At 50.5% G+C, this 20,210-nt stretch overlaps 1 protein-coding gene across 3 annotated transcripts; it reads right to left on the bottom strand.

The window, feature by feature from the left end:
- Window positions 1-520: 520 nt before the first annotated feature.
- ADAR (adenosine deaminase RNA specific) lies at window positions 521-16,107 on the bottom strand. 3 transcript variants are annotated; one of them, XM_077260583.1, is made up of 15 exons: window positions 15,955-16,107; window positions 7,841-9,000; window positions 7,565-7,745; window positions 7,324-7,454; window positions 5,701-5,836; window positions 4,855-5,069; window positions 4,539-4,692; window positions 3,738-3,909; window positions 3,568-3,661; window positions 3,379-3,498; window positions 3,161-3,294; window positions 2,902-3,084; window positions 2,181-2,293; window positions 1,989-2,113; window positions 521-1,910 (listed from the first exon to the last, which is right to left on the bottom strand). In XM_077260583.1, the coding sequence occupies exons 1-15, from the start codon at window positions 16,048-16,050 to the stop codon at window positions 1,670-1,672; spliced, it is 3,255 nt and encodes a 1,084-aa protein (XP_077116698.1). In that variant the 5' UTR covers window positions 16,051-16,107; the 3' UTR covers window positions 521-1,669. The 3 variants fall into 3 exon arrangements, with proteins under 3 accessions (XP_077116698.1, XP_077116699.1, XP_077116697.1); XM_077260584.1 differs by lacking the exon at window positions 15,955-16,107 and adding an exon at window positions 9,709-9,858 and having other exon boundaries at window positions 7,841-9,148; XM_077260582.1 differs by lacking the exon at window positions 15,955-16,107 and adding an exon at window positions 9,709-9,805.
- Between the last annotated feature and the right edge of the window lie 4,103 nt (window positions 16,108-20,210).

The following is a 20,210-nucleotide window of genomic DNA, read 5'->3' as shown; positions in this document are numbered from 1 at the left end:
ATAACATTTCCAATGCATAACAGATACAATGGACACTGAAGACATCAAGAAGTGGCTTAAATTTGGCACCACAGTGACATTACCCAGAACTAGACATCACAGGTTTGGGTTGAGGAGTTGGGGGGCAAGACAGAAGCCTTATCATACAGAGATAAACATACAAGACCGATTAAGTTCTGCCAACAGCTGGAAATGGGGCTTCAGTCAGGAAACAGGCAAAGATCACCAATTCTAGATGTACCAGAAATTCACAGGGGCTGCAACAAAGTATTAGTTTAAGGATGTGCTGATTTTTGCAACCCCCATTTTACTTTTTTTTCACCCAGTTTTTCAATGGATTTGTACATATTATTGTATTATTGGGTGACATTGAAAGGGGGAAAAGTTCCAAAATGATTCATGTTTTTTTTTTTTGTTTTTTTTTTTACATGACAAGGCTGTGTAGACTTTTGCTATCCATCGTGTATCAGTCGGTGTCATTTTGGTGCTCTCCTATGTATATATCACAGTATAACGCAAATGTTTTTAAGACCAGGTATATTTTACCAATTTCGGACACAACATAGGTTTGGCGTTCTCCCACCGTGGTGATTCACTGCCTGTCACTCTGACCGTGTTATTGAGAGCCTGAAAAATTAACTACAGGAATCATTGAGATTAAGAAAAAAAAAGGAAAAAAAAAAAAAACCAAAAAACTCCAGAATCATGCAACTCCAAAGTCTACAACACGGGAAAAACAAGCTAAGCGACTGTAGGAAGGAAGGGATAGAGCTCTGTACACGGGGGCTAGAAAAAGATCTGGACACCTGGGAGAACACAATCCAGTTTAGGACGATTTTATACTTGGAATGTTTCTTTAAAAGGTAAAATTAAAATATGAAAAAGAATGAAAAAGAAGTAGAACCAAAACTGGCGACAATTACGGCGGCTGATGTCTGACTACGAATCTAACAGAGGACGTCTGCATTTACAGGAAGCGGCAGCAGTCAGACATGCATTGGAAAAACCAAGGGACTCTACCAAACCGCAAAAAACTATATAAAAAAATAGTCTGAGAGCAAACACTGAAAGAAAACTGGGCCTGTACCACCGTGCTGCCAGGAGCCTCGCAGAAACCCAGCAGGAGAAAAAGGCAGGAGACTATGCAAGACGGCAGTCACCAACATGGCAACCAGGACACTAAGGCACGCACTGCAACATAAATAACGGGTGGGGAGCTGGACCCTTCCTCATGTACTACAGGAGACGTCAGTACTCACACACCGTGAATTTTTTAATTTGCAAAGAAAAAAATTAATGGCATCTTAAATAATCTGTCTCTTTATTTCAAACTAGATCCTTAAAAGGAAAAGTCCATTATTACAAAGGTGGCCTAGCAACAGTCACTCAAATAAGTGGGTGACTAGACCATACCACACCACCTCTCTGCACTGGCAGGGAAGTAGCTGATACATCAGACTGCTCATAAAATGCCAATTTTAAACATTGTAGAAGACTACAAGACTAAAAGGAAATAAAAAGCATGATATTGTGCGCAAGGGGCTCTGCTGGGTTTCTGGAGGGCCTGGCAGGCGGGCACTGGCATCTTCCCCCGCCCGCCCGTCGGTGACGAACTAGTGACATTCCGTTACATAAAGAAAAACAGCGGCTGGGAAAAAAATTAAAGTCGTTAATTAGTGGCCAGGTTGAAGCTCTTCTCCTCCTGGGGTTTGCTGATCCAGCTGCCGTAGCTCATCTCGCGCAGAGCTTTAAAGAACTGTCCTTTGGCCTGCTGGTACTGGGTGGCTGCCGCTTTGATGTCGCTGTAGGAGCTGTAGAGCAGCAGGTCGCGGCGGCCGCGCAGGTCACTGAGTTTCTGGAACAAAACGAACATGTGGAGCTTGGAGACACGGGAGACCTCCAGCCGGGACCTGAAAAACACAGACGACCCATCAGAAGCAGCGAAAAGGGAGAAACACACATATTGGACTTGTCTGGGTGCTACTGACCCTTCAACTTTGCCTTTTGTACCGTCCAGGACCTCAACCTCTTCGTCCGCCAGGCACCAGTTCACACTGGACTCCTTGGTTTTTCCAGTCTGTCGATGGGAGTCGTACACGCTAACCCGCCCAACCTGCAAGAAATTTGTTGGTAGTGACAGTTTGCAGGGCAGCAGAGACCCGGGGCCAAGCAGCTCTTACCTCAGGGTGATTGACCATGTACAAATCCGGCAGTTGCTTCTGGAAGGCATCCCCATCCCTAGACATGCGGCAGCAAATCGCTCTTGTCAAGTGACCCTTACTAAACAGGTATCCTGAAATACAGGGATCGGAGAACTAAAAAAGACGGAGGGTGGAGACCACTGGGAAGTGCTGTTAATTCTGGACACAAATGTTGCAGCGTGCTGTAATAAACATTTAGTTAAAAGGAACCTGACACCTTGGAAAATGACATTTACCTGCAGCTATGGGGTTAATCTGCCTGGATGCTTTACTGGAAGAGTAGCTGCTGAGATAAATTAAGCATTTCTTCCAGGAGCCGCCAATTCTCAGTCACAGAGGTGTGCACAGCCCAGCTAGTTGCTGGTCTCTATACTGTCTGCACGCCTCGGCACATTGACAGCCGGTTCTGCAGAGCATCTGTGCCAAAAGCAGTCAATGTGCAGGGACATGCTGACAGCATAGAGCACGGTGCCTGTAGCCAGGCTGTGCACACCTCTGACTGGAAGCCGCAGCTTCCAGAGGAAATATGTTTATTTTCTCGCAGTAGCTGAACTTCCAGTAAGGCGGCATAGCAGCATTGTCGCACCATTAACCTACAGATCAACACTAGAACACTGCACCATCCGTATGCAATCTAGACACCTGGCATAAAGCTGCGGAGTAGGAGGGGTCACATACAGACATTGTAGGGTCATCTTACCTAGGGTGACGGAGCTGAGATACACTGGCTCGATGAAATGAGACAGGACGCCACCCTGAAGGCCCAGCACATTCCAGCGCAGGATCTTGTCGCTGCAGGACATGGTGCGGAGCCGCTCGCCATGCTGGATCCCATCCCAGGTGGGCACAATATCACTGGACTCCACAGGAATGGTGCCCTCCCCTGCGGACACAACATCAAATGTCACCAGATAGCAGAATGATCAGAGGCAGCAATTCAACTCAGCAGTGGGACTTACCATTCTCCACTTTGGTTCGCAGCTTTCCTTGTTTGGGGTTTTCGAACAACGGGTGGTGCTGCTTGTCTCCGTCCACAGAGGGCTGGTCACTGCACGACTTGTCAAAGAGTGCCCCATCTCCGCAGGGGGCGGTACTGCAATTAGAGAACAATACCTCAGACTTCATCTGTGCAACCACCTGCCCGTGGGAAGGAGGAGTCTCAGGGGATACCACTGACCTGATGTACAGGTGGAAGGTGACCCCGGGGCAAATCCTCAGCAGCTCTCCCTCCGACTCCTCGAATATAGTGTCCTCCGGAGAGTCAGGGTTGTACTTCATCAGCTGATCATACAAGAACCTGCAAAAAGAAGGTGTCCTGTAATATCCGTGACCTCACAACTACAACTACCAGCAGACTACTATTCACCTTATGAAGCCACGGCGTGCGATGATCTCCGCGTGGCAGTCATTCACCGTCTCTCCATGCAGACTCAGCTCCTCACCTTTCACACACCGGTTACCTGGAGAAACAGACGGCTCAGAGGACAAGGACAGATGGCTGAGCCCTGACCTCACCTCGGGTCAAGCAACACTAACCGGTGCCAATGCTAACAACGGTGCCCAGGTCCTCATTGTGCCGTCTCATGATGATGGCCGCCAAGATCTTCCGACCCAGGAGGCTGTTTTGGATGCGAGCGGTCAGGCTGTTGAACTTGTGGTGGCTGAGCATGGCGATCTGATCGTGGAAGGTGCTGCCGCTGACTGGGAGCTGCCAACAAAAACAATGAGGATTTGACACGGTCAATACCCCTGCTTCCTCTCAATGAATAAGAACACAGTAGACCAGGGATACCAAACTCAAACACACAGAGGGCCAAAGTTAAAAAAAAATGGACAGTTGTGGGCCACCCTTGATATTACAAATATGTCTACAATGAAGGAAAGGTTTCTTCAGCATTCCATACAGAATAATGGGCCCCACATAAAAAATAAATAAATAAAAATACCTCTACCCCCTGGCCCCCCACTGCTCCGATCTCTGCAGCTTTTTTCAGTGTGCACAAAATAGTGGCATCATCGAGCCTGCTATGCGGAGACGTCAGACGCAGAGGGCGAATGATGAGGGGTTAGTGCCAGCGATGCGGGCTAAACATAATCACCCTGAGGGCCAAATTTGGAAAGAGTTTGAAATGTGTGCTGTAGACCCACCTTGTCTGGGCCCTTCCCAAAACATCAGTGCATACTAGTGCTAGTCACCCGTTCATCGCTCTTGGCATGGTTACCATAAGCAACTCTCACCCCACTGACTCCATTAGCATTTATAGGGGGATCAGAGCTCCAAGATCACGTGTCCTCAAGACTATTGTGTGTCCCGGTATCAGGTCACTAGCTGCTCACCTCCGTTATGCTGTCTCCCTCCCGGATCGCTTTCTCTGCCTCACCGATCAAGACCCTCAGGGCAGCATCTGCCGCCTCTGCCTTTGCTTGCTTCTTATTGGACGCAGTGACAGGGGGGAACCAGCGACCCCCAACTTTGGCTTGAAACACAAATCTGTAGAAGAAATAACAAGAGTGAGCACAGAGCATCCACCCCTAGGTAATGAATCCCCCGTCCTGCAAGCACGGGTATTGAACGTATCCAGTATCTGCTCCCGACCGGATATATGACAGTGTGAGAAGGTTTATTTATTTTTTTTTTTAGAGGGTGTCTTACTTGGGATCGTGTGCTGGTCCGGTCTGACTGACCATCTTGAACTCTGCGGCAAAACCCTTGGCACGGGAATACTCCAAGAGCCCGCTGACAGGGTTGGCATTTAGATACTTGATGTAGTCCCCAACTCCTGACTGCTGTGCCATTTTCAGATCCTCTGGAGAAAGTTCTGGGATAGGGGGGAACTCTGCAGTCACCACATCAGGGACCGGTTCAGGCTGTGGGGGAAATAATGTCACTACCTTAAGCAATAATCCCCAATTGATCCCCTCCAGCACCAACAGACCATCCAGTAATAAACCCCCCAGCTGTACAGACCCCCGAAATAATCCCTCCAAAGCACACGCACATAACTCAAACCCCCCCCCCCCCCCCCCCGGAGTGCAAGCACAGAATCCCCCCCCCCCCCCTCCAGAGCGCACACATAGAACTACCCCCCGGAGCGCACGCACAGAACTCCCCCCCTGGAGCGCACGCACAGAACTCTCTCCCCTAACCCCCCCCCGAGCGCACGCACAAAGCTCCCCCTCGAGTGCACGCAGACACCACTTCTCCCCGGAATACAGGCAGACCCCACCCCCCCTCTGCAGGGCACGCACAGGCCCCCTACCCTTTCCTCACCAGAGTACACGCACAGACACCACCACCCCAAGTACACACACAGACCCTCACCCCGCCCTCTGAGCACACGCACAGACCACCCCACCATAACACACAGACATAACCCATCTCACTGCACACAGACCCCCCACCCCAGAGCACACACACAGACCCCAGAAATAATTCCCCCGTAGTACACAGATCCCACAAGTAATAATCTCCCTAGAGTACACACAGGCCCCTCCGCACCTTCTCCGGCTGTAGCAGGTTGTCCCCTAGCAGCATTTTCACAGCCTCCTCCGCTGCCATCTGCTTCGCCATCTTCTTGCTATTGGCAACCACGGCTGGGAAAGTCTGGGTGCCCATTTTTACAGCATAGGTGAACCTGTGAAAATATGTCCTGTTACTCAGGGAGGGGCATTGTACCTACAGACCACCAGACCTCTCATACACTGACAGATCCAGGTGAGGTCTATCTCTGCTGACTACCCGATGACTGGGGTTACAAAAAGGGGGAAAGGGGCGCCAAATTTTCCCATACAGACAATGTGGGGAGTATAAGGATCAAGTGGTTGACATCTCCACAGCAGAGGAGGGCACCAAGGGGTGCAACAGCGGATTTCTCTTTTCTCACCATTGATAACATATGAAGGCCCGGCCGAGCAGCGCAAAGTGGATGTGGAAAGACAACAGTATGTCTTATATCAGAGGTCCCCAACGTTTCTGACCTTGAGAGTCACATTCAGTTCTGAGAGAGGGTCGCAAGCCACTTTCAGCTCACGCCCCCTCACAATAGTGGCAACCAAAGCCCCCATTACATGCATAATGGTAACCAAAGTTTTTCCACAAAAATCAATCACCCCAAAGCAGTACACAAAGATCTAGGGGTTCCTATAATACCCCCATTCAGTATTCTCCTATAAAGTACTCCCAAGACACTGTCATATCCAGCTTCAAACACCTTCTCTGACAGGTGGTGTCATCTTGTCTCCAGCGTACCATACTTAAAACATCTCAAAACCCCTAAGAAGAGTATATGTGCATCCAGATCTTCTCTTCTGTGCAGGGTTGCTCACAAAATTCACCATTTTCAGATGTGCTCTTCATACCGGTTTGCTAGACCTGGAGCTAATGCACCAAGCTAACAGACAGCCGCGAGCCACAATTCATGGGACCGCGAGCCACATGTGGCTCCCGAGCTACAGGTTGGGGACACCTGCCTTATATGTACAGCGGAACCGGGACCTCTACCCAGCTCACGAATTGTTGTCTTCCCTCCAGAGCCATCAACCAAAGCAACCCCCAAGAGCATCGGCCTCCTTCACCCCCACACCCTCTAAGATCTTCTCCCTTCCGCCACCAGAGCCCATCCCTTTGCCATCCGGGTACCGTGCTGCCCCCATCACTCTACCCTCCAGGTCCTCCCCATGCCCCCACCAGAGCCCACCCCTCTACCCTCTGGGTCCTCGCCCACCCCTCTACCCTCCGGGTCCTCGCCCACCCCTCTAGCCTCCGGGTCCTCGCCCACCCCTCTAGCCTCCGGGTCCTCGCCCACCCCTCTAGCCTCCGGGGCCTCGCCCACCCCTCTAGCCTCCGGGGCCTCGCCCACCCCTCTAGCCTCCGGGGCCTCGCCCACCCCTCTAGCCTCCGGGGCCTCGCCCACCCCTCTAGCCTCCGGGGCCTCGCCCACCCCTCTAGCCTCCGGGTCCTCGCCTACCAGAGCCCACCCCTCTACCCTCCAGGTTCTCGCCCACCCCTTTACCTTCCAGGTCCTGCATCCTGCCCTCACCAGGACACATCCCTCTCCTCTCTATTCGCTGAGTGGACGCATTCTGACTGCAAGCAGGTGTCAGGGTCGCATAAGACACATACTTGGGGTCATGTGGTGGTCCTTCCTGAGACACCAGCTGGAATTCGCACATATTCCCGGATTTCTGGCTGTACTCCATCAGAATGCTGACTGGGTTTTTCCCTGCGATCAGCGGCGCCGTGGGTGCAATTTTCTGCAGATAGAAAACATGAAAAACTTTAGAGGAGATCAGGAAATACAAATCACACCCCTGAGAAGGGCTTCCCATCACCACACAAAGGTGTGCTTGTCTTAAGTCCTTACCACATCTTCAGGGGTCTCGATGGTCACCTGCTCAGCCAGGACCTCCTCCTGTGTGCCGCCTTGTTCCTCCCGCAGTAGGATACGCAGGGCGAGAGCAGCGGCCTCCTTCTTGGCAGTCTTTTTGCTACTTGCTTCTGCCTCCGGAAAGTTTCGCCCATCGATCACCGCTTGAATCTTAAACCTGCAAGGGAAAGCGGGAGATGGTGCTGCAGTAATCTGATCACTATGAATACATCCCTCCAGGACTGTCTGATTGTGGGGGGCTGGGGTGTTTACCTGGGGTCGTGTGAGGGTCCACTCTGATCCAGAAGAATAAATTCACATTGCAACGAAAAGAAGTGGGTGAACTCCAGCAGCCCGCTCACAGGGTTCTTGGCTTGGCACGCCAGCAGCTTGTCCAGCCGGGAGCACTTGGGGGGCTCGTAGAAGGGTTCCTCAGCGGTGGACTGCACATCTAAGCCGCCATCATCCTTGTCGGTCACCTCATCCATGGCCCATCGGCCATTCTCATAGTCCGTCGGTGCCTCCTTCATGCGCTTGGCAGGCGGTTCTTCGTTGGTCATGTCGGCCTCTTTCACCTCTGGAATAGAGCTGCAGACATCAGGCGTTGCCCCCTGCTGGCCATTCTCAGAGTTGGTCACATGTGGATCTGTGAGGTCAGCCTGCTCGTTCTCATGGATCTCTGCCGCTCTCTTCTTTAGGTTCATCCTCTCCCGCTTCTTCTCTGTCAGAGACCACTTGGAGGAGTTGCCCTGGCGGCAAACTTCACCCTGCTTCTCCAGGTTGGTCAGGAGCTGATTGATCTCTTGCTGCCGGGACACTCCTAACCCTTTGCGGATGTTGGCAGGCGTGGAGCCGGGGGACTGATACAGGAACTCACATAGCTTCTCCTTGTTCTCTGCCATTACTTCTGCTGACCAGCTGGACTCGAGGGGCGACTGCTCGTTCCTGGGACCTTCTTTGAGCTGATGGGGGATGCTGCGGTTTGGGGTTGCCCTGGTACCTCCACTCGCCAGCCTCCACTTTGGGGGCTTCCCTTCCTCTAGGCTCAGCAGGCAATTCCTCTGGAGGCTGTACAGATGGCGGTTGATCACCTTCTTCTCCACGCCTAGAGTCTTGGACAGGCTGATGGCGGTCAGGAATTCTCCTGGACGGAGGACGTTAAATTTCTGCAGCAGGGCACTTTCTAGCGGGTTCTGGGACACGGAAAGCAGCTGAAAATCGCTCGTCAGGTTGTTGGTGTTGTGATTGGATTGCCACCTGTTAGGACGGGTGGGAGGATGGGCAGGGCGAGTTATGGGAACAGACGGGGGGTTCTTGTAGTGTCTCTGTGGGACACGGTATGAGTTCCAGGCGGCTGGGGGGCAATAGGTGGGAAAATTCGGCTGACCACCTTGGAGGAACGCTCTCTGATTTCTAAGGAGGTCTTCCTGCTCCTGCGTGAGGAAAGGGTTAACGAAAGAAAACGAGTTAGGGCTGCGGATGGAGCTATGGGGAGGCGGGTGAGAATGACGCCCTCGGTAGGATCTCATTGCCAGGTGGGAGCGGTGCGAAGCTCTGCACTCATGCAGCAGAGGAACGGCCCTGCCAGGAGGAGAAGACAGAGTCACCGACAGATACGCGACAACGGGCCAACATCACAGGACTACACAACCACCCACTGACAGCAAGCAGAGGTATAGAAACTGGTGAGAAATGAAAAGCACAATAGTGGGACTGACCACTGCATCCCCTACATATCTCTAATGTCAGGGTTCCGACAAATTAAGAGGGCTAAAAAATGGCTTGGGGTTTTACGAGGTTATGTGTGGTTAGACGGGACCAGCTGCTCACTTCCTCATTGCCTCCTATTGTATACAACGGGGGCCCTACAGCAAGAAACAGGACAGGGAAGAACAGAAACCGAAGGGGAAGGTGGACATCAGTGAGTAAAAGGGGATTCCCCAATAAAGGGGTGCAGCATGAGGAACATTAAAAGGGGCAATTATTGACAGTAAGCTATTGCTGGCTGTTATCAGCCACAAGCACTAGTGTATGTGACACATGACTGATAGCAGGCTGGGGGGGGGGGGGGGCACCTGACCAGGAACAGTCACTGTGTATGGGGAGGCATCTATCTGCAGAGCTTGGCGCCCAACACCTACCTTCCTCCTGCTGAGCATACAGGGAGATACCTTAGTGCCAGGCATGGGGGCCGCAGACACCACACAAGCAGTGGGACATGGTAAGAGCAGGAGAGCAGATCTAAGGAGCTTCCTGGACTGAGCCTGCAAAGTTTCAGTTTCCTTTCCCTGATAGTGCCGCCCCTCCCTGCTCATATACAAATACAACTGGAGACCAGCAGCCAATCAGCCGGTCACAGGGAGGAGACACAAGCTGCAGAAAGCTGAATGAGGCAGGAAGAGGAACTGCAGGGAATGAGGCAGGGGCTGGGAGACCACAAGGAATTGGGAGGGGGGAAAATCAGCCATTATTAGTATTACACTGGAGAGGCAACTGTAGGACAGGCGAGTACAGTCTGGGGAAAGTGACTGGAGGACAGGATACTGCAATCTATTCATCTCTGCTAGGTGGAAAAGCTGCCTGCGAAGCTCTAGGACTTCTAGGAGGACCGTGGCCGGCCTCTCCTTTCCACAGGAGGGCCGTAGTCTGCCTCTCTTCACTCCAGGGAGAGGCAGACTTTGCAAGGAGGCCAGCTTGCCTTTCCAGAACTCTGTTCCCCAGACTATGCCAGCGAACAGGGAGCAGCAGCCACCGACCGAGGATGGAGTGAGCCTACCTACTCCAAACCTGAGGTGGTTCATAGTCCACCCAGAGAAGGAGAAAGAGCCCAGGAAGATCTTGGGGAGGGGGTCGAGAAGGGCCACAGTGAGTTCGCAGGTTCCGAGTGGTCTCCATGTTACGGGAGTAACCCAGCTGCAAGAGGAGCCGTGTGAGGCATGGATCCTGGACACCAATCAACAAGGAGAGACCCATAACCTACCAGAGATTAAGGCTACGTGCACACGTTGCGGAAAGTGGTGCGGATTTTTCAGGACTGATTTTGGTAAATCCGCAGGTAAACTGCACTGCAGATTACCTGTGGAATTACAGCGGGTTTTTTTTGCGGATTCCTATTATGGAGCAGGTGTAAACCGATGCGGATTCCGCACAAAGAATTGACAGGCTGCGGAATAAACAACGCTACGTTTCCACGCTGTATTTTCCACAGCATGGGCACTACGGATTGTTTTCCATAGGTTTACATGGCACTGTAAACTCAGGGAAAACTGCTGCGAATCCGCAGCGGCCAATCCGCAACGTGTGCACATAGCCTTAGGGCCCTCAGAGAAAAGGTGACCAGGCTAGTGTTCCTGCAGGAGGGAATTGAGAAACACGCAGGTCCCTTCCTGGAGAGGTACAAGAACCAGTATTCAGAAATTAAGGGGTTAAATAATTCCGGAGAGTCTTAAGTAAACAAGAGAATGAAGATGTGAATGGTGTCCCAAGTGCTGGAACTGGCCAGGAGTGTGAGGAGCAGAGTGTGAGGAGCAGAGCCTGAGACAAAGGAAGCAGCCTACCTGCAGGGCAAAGGACTAAGACAGCAGAGACTGAAGTATCGGGGAGGAAGGTGGCTTACTGAGAAAGATTTGAGACCTGGAGTCTCCTGTGGACCTAAATCTGTTTTCCTTCAGGGAGGATGAACCAGTGGAGGAGACCAAGAAAAAAAAGGGAAAAAAAAAAAAAAAAGACTACAATGACTGCGCAGGAGGTGCGGAGTTACAAATATGTACCAATGTCTGATGTTGCGCCTACCACCTCCTGTGTAAACCCCACCAAACCTAAAAGAGCGGGCTCTGAAGTGGGTCCGGGGCATAGGCAAGGTGGGGAGAGGAGGACGATGTCCAGCGATGCTGCCATCTGTGCGGGGAACAGTGCAGGGGCGAAGCTGTGGAGGTAGTCATGGCGCCGGACATAGGATATCCTGTGCAGTTTCCCTCAGTGCCAGCTGCGGCTAAGCTGGTTATCACCAGGGACAATGTGGGTGTGAGGGATGTACACACCGCTGTGAGAGGGGGACAGTGTGAGGAGTCTATTCCTACTCTCTGCCGCTGAGCCAGCAGATGCCGGGGCTGTATGGGGCAGGGTGGAGGGGCATGTCGCTGTAATAGGGAGCCCCCGGTGCGCTCAAGTGTTGGGCAAGGCGGCTAATGAAGCTGGTGAAGGGAGGGTCACTGTTGTGACAGGCGCAGTGCGCCTTCACGAAGGAAAGAAGGCACATGGCTAGGACAGGGGAGCAGCTAAGGAAAAGAATATTGCTGCAGATAAGTGGCCAGGGAGGAACACTGGAAGCACTACTGCAACGGGGGCAGTGTGCCTCAGCGCCCAAACATGATACTAAGGCCCCAAAGTCTGTGGGTACACGGCATGCGGCTGTGTCAGACAAGCAGCGGGCTCAGGATAATAATAAGGAAACTGTTGCAGTAGGAAGGCAGGATGTTCCAAGAGCACAACAGAAAGCCAGCACCAATCCAAAGAAACGGGTGTGGTACTGGTGAGGAAGGAGTCTCAAAATATGCCCCTCCACAGTCCCAGCATGTGTGACTGCATAAATTCCTGATTCAAGGGAAGAATGCGAATGTGGAAGGTGCAGAGATCAGTGGAATAAACTGTTGTGGTGGCGGGGACGGGGTCCCGGCGGGGACGGGGTCCCGGCGGGGACGGGGTCCCGGCGGGGACGGGGTCCCGGCGGGGACGGGGTCCCGGCGTTTGTTGGGAGAAAGTAGGTCCTGATCCCACTGCCCCCCCACAACAGTGGTGGGGGATCCAGCCCAAAGCTGTTCAGAAGCTGTCAGTGCTGGGGGTAGTAAAATTATAAAAAAGGAAATTAGCCGACAGCACATCAATACTGGGATGCACACTCCATTCCAACGACCCAATTGGAAATGAGCAGTCTCCAAAGTAAAATGAACAGCATCCAGTCCAGGTGATAAAAAAAATCCAATATATTTATTCTGCCATAATGATAAAGACCTTTTTAGGTCGAAACGTCGCATTATGGCAGAATAAAGATATTGGATTTTTTTTTATCACCTGGATTGGATGCTGTTCCTTTTACTTTGAAGTGCTGGGGGTGGTAGTCTGCCCTTGTCTGATGGCCCTGGGTACTGTGACTTATAACAGCATCTTCTAGACGCCCTGAGGAAAGGAAAGAGTTCCATTAATGTAGAGGGGAGGGAGGTTGATGTGTCTTTCTAGAGAGACATGGTCTTTTAACCTTCCGAAATACAGGGGCAGAGACTGTGTGGTCTCTGCGAACAAATGGGAAAGCGTAACCGCAACATCGTGTCCTGTCCTTGGTGGGTGAGCAAGGATGCCTGTCCTGATAGCAACCTTCGACCTGAGCTCCTGGTGGGGATGCGCTTTATGGCATGAGAGACTTGCCTTGGTCCATCCCTATGTGACCTCCTACTTCGATGTCAGCTTTGTGAGCCAAAAGGCCTTGAGCTTTTCTTGTCTCTCCCTGAGCTGGCTTGGGGTCGCCTTGAATGGCAGGGTTTATTTCCTCTAGCAATATCCCCTTTGAATTCAGTCAGGAAGGTGACTGTTTTGACTAGTAACGAGTCACTTTCCTGTATGGACAGTACGACCTGTGTAGATCGATATCATGGATGTTCCTACAAAGAACCTCGATGATCATGATATCTGGTCAGGACATAGACCTCCATGGTAAAATTGAAGGTTTCAGGAAACACTTGCCTATATCCGTTCCTCAACACTTTTGAGGAGGGATAGAATCTGAATTTTCTACCGGGAGCAGCCTAAGGTTCGTCACAGGTACGGTAGCCCTACATACTTTACTGCGCAGTGTACCACCCAGAAATCATCGCAGCGTGGGACCCTTGGTCATCTTGCTGCAAATTTGTGGCAGCACTAGGTGTAGCTTGTGTGGTGACCTTGGTCAACCGTTCACTCATTGCCTGCGTTCTATGCCAATGCAGTCCAGAAAACAGTGCGTACAGGACAGGCAAAAGCCATCCAAAATCAGACTGCAGGAGCAGCACAGTAGGGACAGGGAGAAATGTCCCTAAACTCTGACCACGTCACTTGTACCTGAGGATCTTATTTTCAGAGACCATTGCTCCCCAAGGACTGAAATACCAAAAGAAAAAGACCCCTAAGATATTATTTTTATTATTAATATAACCTAACACATCAATATGTATTAAAAACACCCAAGTGAGGATATTAGACAGAGATTCAGGGCAGCTGTTTTTTTTTTTTGGTGGGGGCTAATATGATATGCCTGACACTTCCCCAAGTAGGCCCTAGAATCTGATGGCCTACCGACAGCAGAGGTTGGCACCCCAATATTGCGACGTGGCGCCCCCGACTTAGAATAGGGATTTGAAGGGACAGCCGTCGCTAACACATAGGACACACAAACAACAGAAGTGCACCCGGGTCCAAAAGAATGTCCTGTTCGGTTTCCGGTTATAGATATGTGTAATATTGTATAATAGCATTTAGGTTTAGTATAATGTGATCGGTTAGAGTGTATTAATTGTACAGAACATTGTATATAGGACAGCATGAACCTTTGAGTTTGTACATAGCAGTGGCTTAGTAAGAATGATGCTGGGACGGTGGTTTTACTCTTTTTATGGAGTAAAAAATTTTTTACGTGGATATGGTTATTTTGCTTCTGTCATTTTACCCTAATTTTTCTTTTTCAGTAGGTTAAGAATATTATTACATTTTTTTCTTTAATCGGATTTATTTCACATTCTATTTCATGGCCTTGTGTCTGATTCTATGTCACCTTGTTGTGTGATTGGAGCATTGGATTTATTTTGGTCTGTTGTATTTTATCCTTTGTGATGCTTCAGAGTTGTGTTATGTATAGTATTGTCCGGTGTTCTGTAATATACTAATACAAAATGAAAAGACCTACAAGCTATTACTCCCTGTTATCAGCCATTACAATGGAGAGGTGACAGTAGGACTGGAGACTACAATTACTCCCTGTTATCAGCCATTACTGGGGAGAGGTGACGGTAGGACTGGAGACTACAATTACTCCCTGTTATCAGACATTACTGGGGAGAGGTGACGGTAGGACTGGAGACTACAATTACTCCCTGTTATCAGCCATTACTGGGGAGAGGTGACGGTAGGACTGGAGACTACAATTACTCCGTTATCAGCCATTACTGGGGAGAGGTGACGGTAGGACTGGAGACTACAATTACTCCCTGTTATCAGCCATTACTGGGGAGAGGTGACGGTAGGACTGGAGACTACAATTACTCCCTGTTATCAGCCATTACTGGGGAGAGGTGACGGTAGGACTGGAGACTACAATTACTCCCTGTTATCAGCCATTACTGGGGAGAGGTGACGGTAGGACTGGAGACTACAATTACTCCCTGTTATCAGCCATTACTGGGGAGAGGTGACGGTAGGACTGGAGACTACAATTACTCCCTGTTATCAGCCATTACTGGGGAGAGGTGACGGTAGGACTGGAGACTACAATTACTCCCTGTTATCAGCCATTACTGGGGAGAGGTGACGGTAGGACTGGAGACTACAATTACTCCCTGTTATCAGCCATTACTGGGGAGAGGACTGGAGACTACAATTACTCCCTGTTATCAGCCATTACTGGGGAGAGGTGACGGTAGGACTGGAGACTACAATTACTCCCTGTTATCAGCCATTACTGGGGAGAGGTGACGGTAGGACTGGAGACTACAATTACTCCCTGTTATCAGCCATTACTGGGGAGAGGTGACGGTAGGACTGGAGACTACAATTACTCCCTGTTATCAGCCATTACTGGGGAGAGGTGACGGTAGGACTGGAGACTACAATTACCCCCTGTTATCAGCCATTACTGGGGAGAGGTGACTGTAGGACTGGAGACTTTATTTTGGTCTGTTGTATTTTATCCTTTGTGATGCTTCAGAGTTGTGTTATGGATAGTATTGTCCGGTGTTCTGTAATATACTAATACAAAATGAAAAGACCTACAAGCTATTACTCCCTGTTATCAGCCATTACAATGGAGAGGTGACAGTAGGACTGGAGACTACAATTACCCCCTGTTATCAGCCATCACTGTAGGGCAGCGTATTACTCTCCAGTATGTACCAGGCAGGAGCTACATAATGACATATCATCCCCAACGGTCGCACACAGACCACTGCTCGATCTCCTCCGGTGATTCTCGCTCACAATGGGCCGCTCTCACGTCACATGACCACGTGAACAATGGCGGGAGAGCCATGAATGGAGGCTGCAGTCCGCGCCATGCACCGCTCCCACAGGCTCTAACCCGCTCCGCTGTGCACAACGATGGTCGTTCTCCCGCCCCCTCACCACCTATCAGATCAGCTCACACTCACCGAATCCGTGGCTGCAGCGGCCGGCACCAAATCCCACCTTCTCCTCACACTCGGTACTACTTCCGATCGGATCGTTTCCACTTCCGGAGCATTCATGCCATGGCGGCTACAGGCTGTGCGGATGGTGACGTCAGAGAGTAGAAAAGGACGTGTATGGGAAAAACGCATGCGCTGTGTGAAATGGAGAATTGCTGACACCTAGTGATACAGACGGGAACTGCGAGTTGTGTTTATCAAGTAATTGTTCTCAGGAACTACAATATGCGTGCTACTGTCTGCTGTATCTAATCCTCTCCTGTGTGCTACTGTCTGCTGTATCTAATCCTCTCCTGTGTGCTACTGTCTGCTGTATCTAATCCTCTCCTGTGTGCTACTGTCTGCTGTATCTAATCCTCTCCTGTGTGCTACTGTCTGCTGTATCTAATCCTCTCCTGTGTGCTACTGTCTGCTGTATCTAATCCTCCCCTGTGTGCTACTGTCTGCTGTATCTAATCCTCTCCCGTGTGCTACTGTCTGCTGTATCTAATCCTCTCCCGTGTGCTACTGTCTGCTGTATCTAATCCTCTCCTGTGTGCTACTGTCTGCTGTATCTAATCCTCTCCTGTGTGCTACTGTCTGCTGTATCTAATCCTCCCCTGTGTGCTACTGTCTGCTGTATCTAATCCTCTCCCGTGTGCTACTGTCTGCTGTATCTAATCCTCTCCCGTGTGCTACTGTCTGCTGTATCTAATCCTCTCCCGTGTGCTACTGTCTGCTGTATCTAATCCTCTCCTGTGTGCTACTGTCTGCTGTATCTAATCCTCTCCCGTGTGCTACTGTCTGCTGTATCTAATCCTCCCCTGTGTGCTACTGTCTGCTGTATCTAATCCTCTCCTGTGTGCTACTGTCTGCTGTATCTAATCCTCTCCCGTGTGCTACTGTCTGCTGTATCTAATCCTCTCCCGTGTGCTACTGTCTGCTGTATCTAATCCTCCCCTGTGTGCTACTGTCTGCTGTATCTAATCCTCTCCCGTGTGCTACTGTCTGCTGTAGCTAATCCCATCGTGTGCTACTGTCTGCTGTATCTAATCCTCTCCCGTGTGCTACTGTCTGCTGTATCTAATCCTCTCCTGTGTGCTACTGTCTGCTGTATCTAATCCTCTCCCGTGTGCTACTGTCTGCTGTATCTAATCCTCCTCTGTGTGCTACTGTCTGCTGTATCTAATCCTCCTCTGTGTGCTACTGTCTGCTGTATCTAATCCTCTCCCGTGTGCTACTGTCTGCTGTATCTAATCCTCTCCCGTGTGCTACTGTCTGCTGTATCTAATCCTCTCCCGTGTGCTACTGTCTGCTGTATCTAATCCTCTCCCGTGTGCTACTGTCTGCTGTATCTAATCCTCTCCCGTGTGCTACTGTCTGCTGTATCTAATCCTCTCCCGTGTGCTACTATCTGCTGTATCTAATCCTCTCCCGTGTGCTACTGTCTGCTGTATCTAGTCCTCTCCTGTGTGCTAGTGTCTGCTGTATCTAGTCCTCTCCTGTGTGCTACTGTCTGCTGTATCTAATCCTCTCCTGTGTGCTGCTGTATCTAATCCTCTCCTGTGTGCTACTGTCTGCTGTATCTAATCCTCTCCCGTGTGCTGCTGTATCTAATCCTCCCCTGTGTGCTACTGTCTGTGGATCTAATCCTCTCCTGTGTGCTACTGTCTGCTGTATCTAATCCTCCCCTGTGTGCTACTGTCTGCTGTATCTAATCCTCTCCTGTATGCTACTGTCTGCTGTATCTAGTCCTCTCCTGTGTGCTACTGTCTGCTGTATCTAATCCTCCCCTGTGTGCTACTGTCTGCTGTATCTAATCCTCTCCCGTGTGCTACTGTCTGCTGTATCTAATCCTCTCCCGTGTGCTACTGTCTGCTGTATCTAATCCTCTCCCGTGTGCTACTGTCTGCTGTATCTAATCCTCTCCCGTGTGCTACTGTCTGCTGTATCTAATCCTCTCCCGTGTGCTACTATCTGCTGTATCTAATCCTCTCCCGTGTGCTACTGTCTGCTGTATCTAATCTTCTCCCGTGTGCTACTGTCTGCTGTATCTAATCCTCTCCTGTGTGCTACTGTATGCTGTATCTAATCCTCCCGTGTGCTACTGTCTGCTGTATCTAATCCCATCGTGTGATACTGTCTGCTGTATCTAATCCACTCTCGTGTGCTACTGTCTGCTGTATCTAATCCTCCCCTGTGTGCTACTGTCTGCTGTATCTAATCCTCTCCTGTGTGCTACTGTCTGCTGTATCTAATCCTCTCCTGTGTGCTACTGTCTGCTGTATCTAATCCTCTCCCGTGTGCTACTGTCTGCTGTATCTAATCCTCCCCTGTGTGCTACTGTCTGCTGTATCTAATCCTCTCCTGTGTGCTACTGTCTGCTGTATCTAATCCTCTCCCGTGTGCTACTGTCTGCTGTATCTAATCCCATCGTGTGCTACTGTCTGCTGTATCTAATCCTCTCCTGTGTGCTACTGTCTGCTGTATCTAATCCTCTCCTGTGTGCTACTGTCTGCTGTATCTAATCCCATCGTGTGATACTGTCTGCTGTATCTAATCCTCTCCCGTGTGCTACTGTCTGCTGTATCTAATCCTCCCCTGTGTGCTACTGTCTGCTGTATCTAATCCTCTCCTGTGTGCTACTGTCTGCTGTATCTAATCCTCTCCTGTGTGCTACTGTCTGCTGTATCTAATCCTCTCCCGTGTGCTACTGTCTGCTGTATCTAATCCTCTCCCGTGTGCTACTGTCTGCTGTAGCTAATCCTCTCCTGTGTGCTACTGTCTGCTGTATCTAATCCTCTCCCGTGTGCTACTGTTTGCTGTATCTAATCCTCCCCTGTGTGCTACTGTCTGCTGTATCTAATCCTCTCCCGTGTGCTACTGTCTGCTGTATCTAATCCTCTCCCGTGTGCTACTGTCTGCTGTATCTAATCCTCTCCCGTGTGCTACTGTCTGCTGTATCTAATCCTCTCCCGTGTGCTACTGTCTGCTGTATCTAATCCTCTCCCGTGTGCTACTGTCTGCTGTATCTAATCCTCCCCTGTGTGCTACTGTCTGCTGTATCTAATCCTCTCCCGTGTGCTACTGTCTGCTGTATCTAATCCTCTCCCGTGTGCTACTGTCTGCTGTATCTAATCCTCTCCCGTGTGCTACTGTCTGCTGTATCTAATCCTCTCCCGTGTGCTACTGTCTGCTGTATCTAATCCTCTCCCGTGTGCTACTGTCTGCTGTATCTAATCCTCTCCCGTGTGCTACTGTCTGCTGTATCTAATCCTCTCCTGTGTGCTACTGTCTGCTGTATCTAATCCTCTCCTGTGTGCTACTGTCTGCTGTATCTAATCCCATCGTGTGATACTGTCTGCTGTATCTAATCCTCTCCCGTGTGCTACTGTCTGCTGTATCTAATCCTCCCCTGTGTGCTACTGTCTGCTGTATCTAATCCTCTCCTGTGTGCTACTGTCTGCTGTATCTAATCCTCTCCTGTGTGCTACTGTCTGCTGTATCTAATCCTCTCCCGTGTGCTACTGTCTGCTGTATCTAATCCTCTCCCGTGTGCTACTGTCTGCTGTATCTAATCCTCTCCCGTGTGCTACTGTCTGCTGTATCTAATCCTCTCCCGTGTGCTACTGTCTGCTGTATCTAATCCTCTCCCGTGTGCTACTGTCTGCTGTATCTAATCCTCTCCCGTGTGCTACTGTCTGCTGTATCTAATCATCTCCCGTGTGCTACTGTCTGCTGTATCTAATCCTCTCCCGTGTGCTACTGTCTGCTGTATCTAATCCTCTCCCGTGTGCTACTGTCTGCTGTATCTAGTCCTCTCCTGTGTGCTACTGTCTGCTGTATCTAGTCCTCTCCCGTGTGCTACTGTCTGCTGTATCTAATCCTCTCCCGTGTGCTACTGTCTGCTGTATCTAATCCTCTCCCGTGTGCTACTGTCTGCTGTATCTAATCCTCTCCCGTGTGCTACTGTCTGCTGTATCTAATCCTCTCCCGCGTGCTACTGTCTGGTGTATCTAATCCTCTCCCGCGTGCTACTGTCTGCTGTATCTAGTCCTCTCCCGTGTGCTACTGTCTGCTGTATCTAATCCTCTCCCGCGTGCTACTGTCTGCTGTATCTAATCCTCTCCCGTGTGCTACTGTCTGCTGTATCTAATCCTCTCCCGTGTGCTACTGTCTGCTGTATCTAGTCCTCTCCTGTGTGCTAGTGTCTGCTGTATCTAGTCCTCTCCTGTGTGCTA

The sequence above is a fragment of the Ranitomeya variabilis genome, chromosome 1 (assembly GCF_051348905.1).
Source record: "Ranitomeya variabilis isolate aRanVar5 chromosome 1, aRanVar5.hap1, whole genome shotgun sequence".
In the NCBI taxonomy this organism is placed as follows: Eukaryota; Metazoa; Chordata; class Amphibia; order Anura; family Dendrobatidae; genus Ranitomeya; species Ranitomeya variabilis.
Note: the sequence above shows the minus strand (reverse complement) of the source record. Positions and strands in the feature narration are given on the sequence as shown.

Excerpts from the sequence above, each read along its gene's own strand:
- ADAR (XM_077260583.1), bottom strand. The coding sequence starts at position 16,050 with ATGAATGCTCCGGAAGTGGAAACGATCCGATCGGAAGTAGTACCGAGT. Across the intron at positions 3,662-3,737 it reads CGTTGTTAGCATTGGCACCG|GTAACCGGTGTGTGAAAGGT; the intron begins GTTAGTGTTGCT and ends CTGTTTCTCCAG. Across the intron at positions 3,085-3,160 it reads GCGAACCAAAGTGGAGAATG|GGGAGGGCACCATTCCTGTG; the intron begins GTAAGTCCCACT and ends TTGTGTCCGCAG.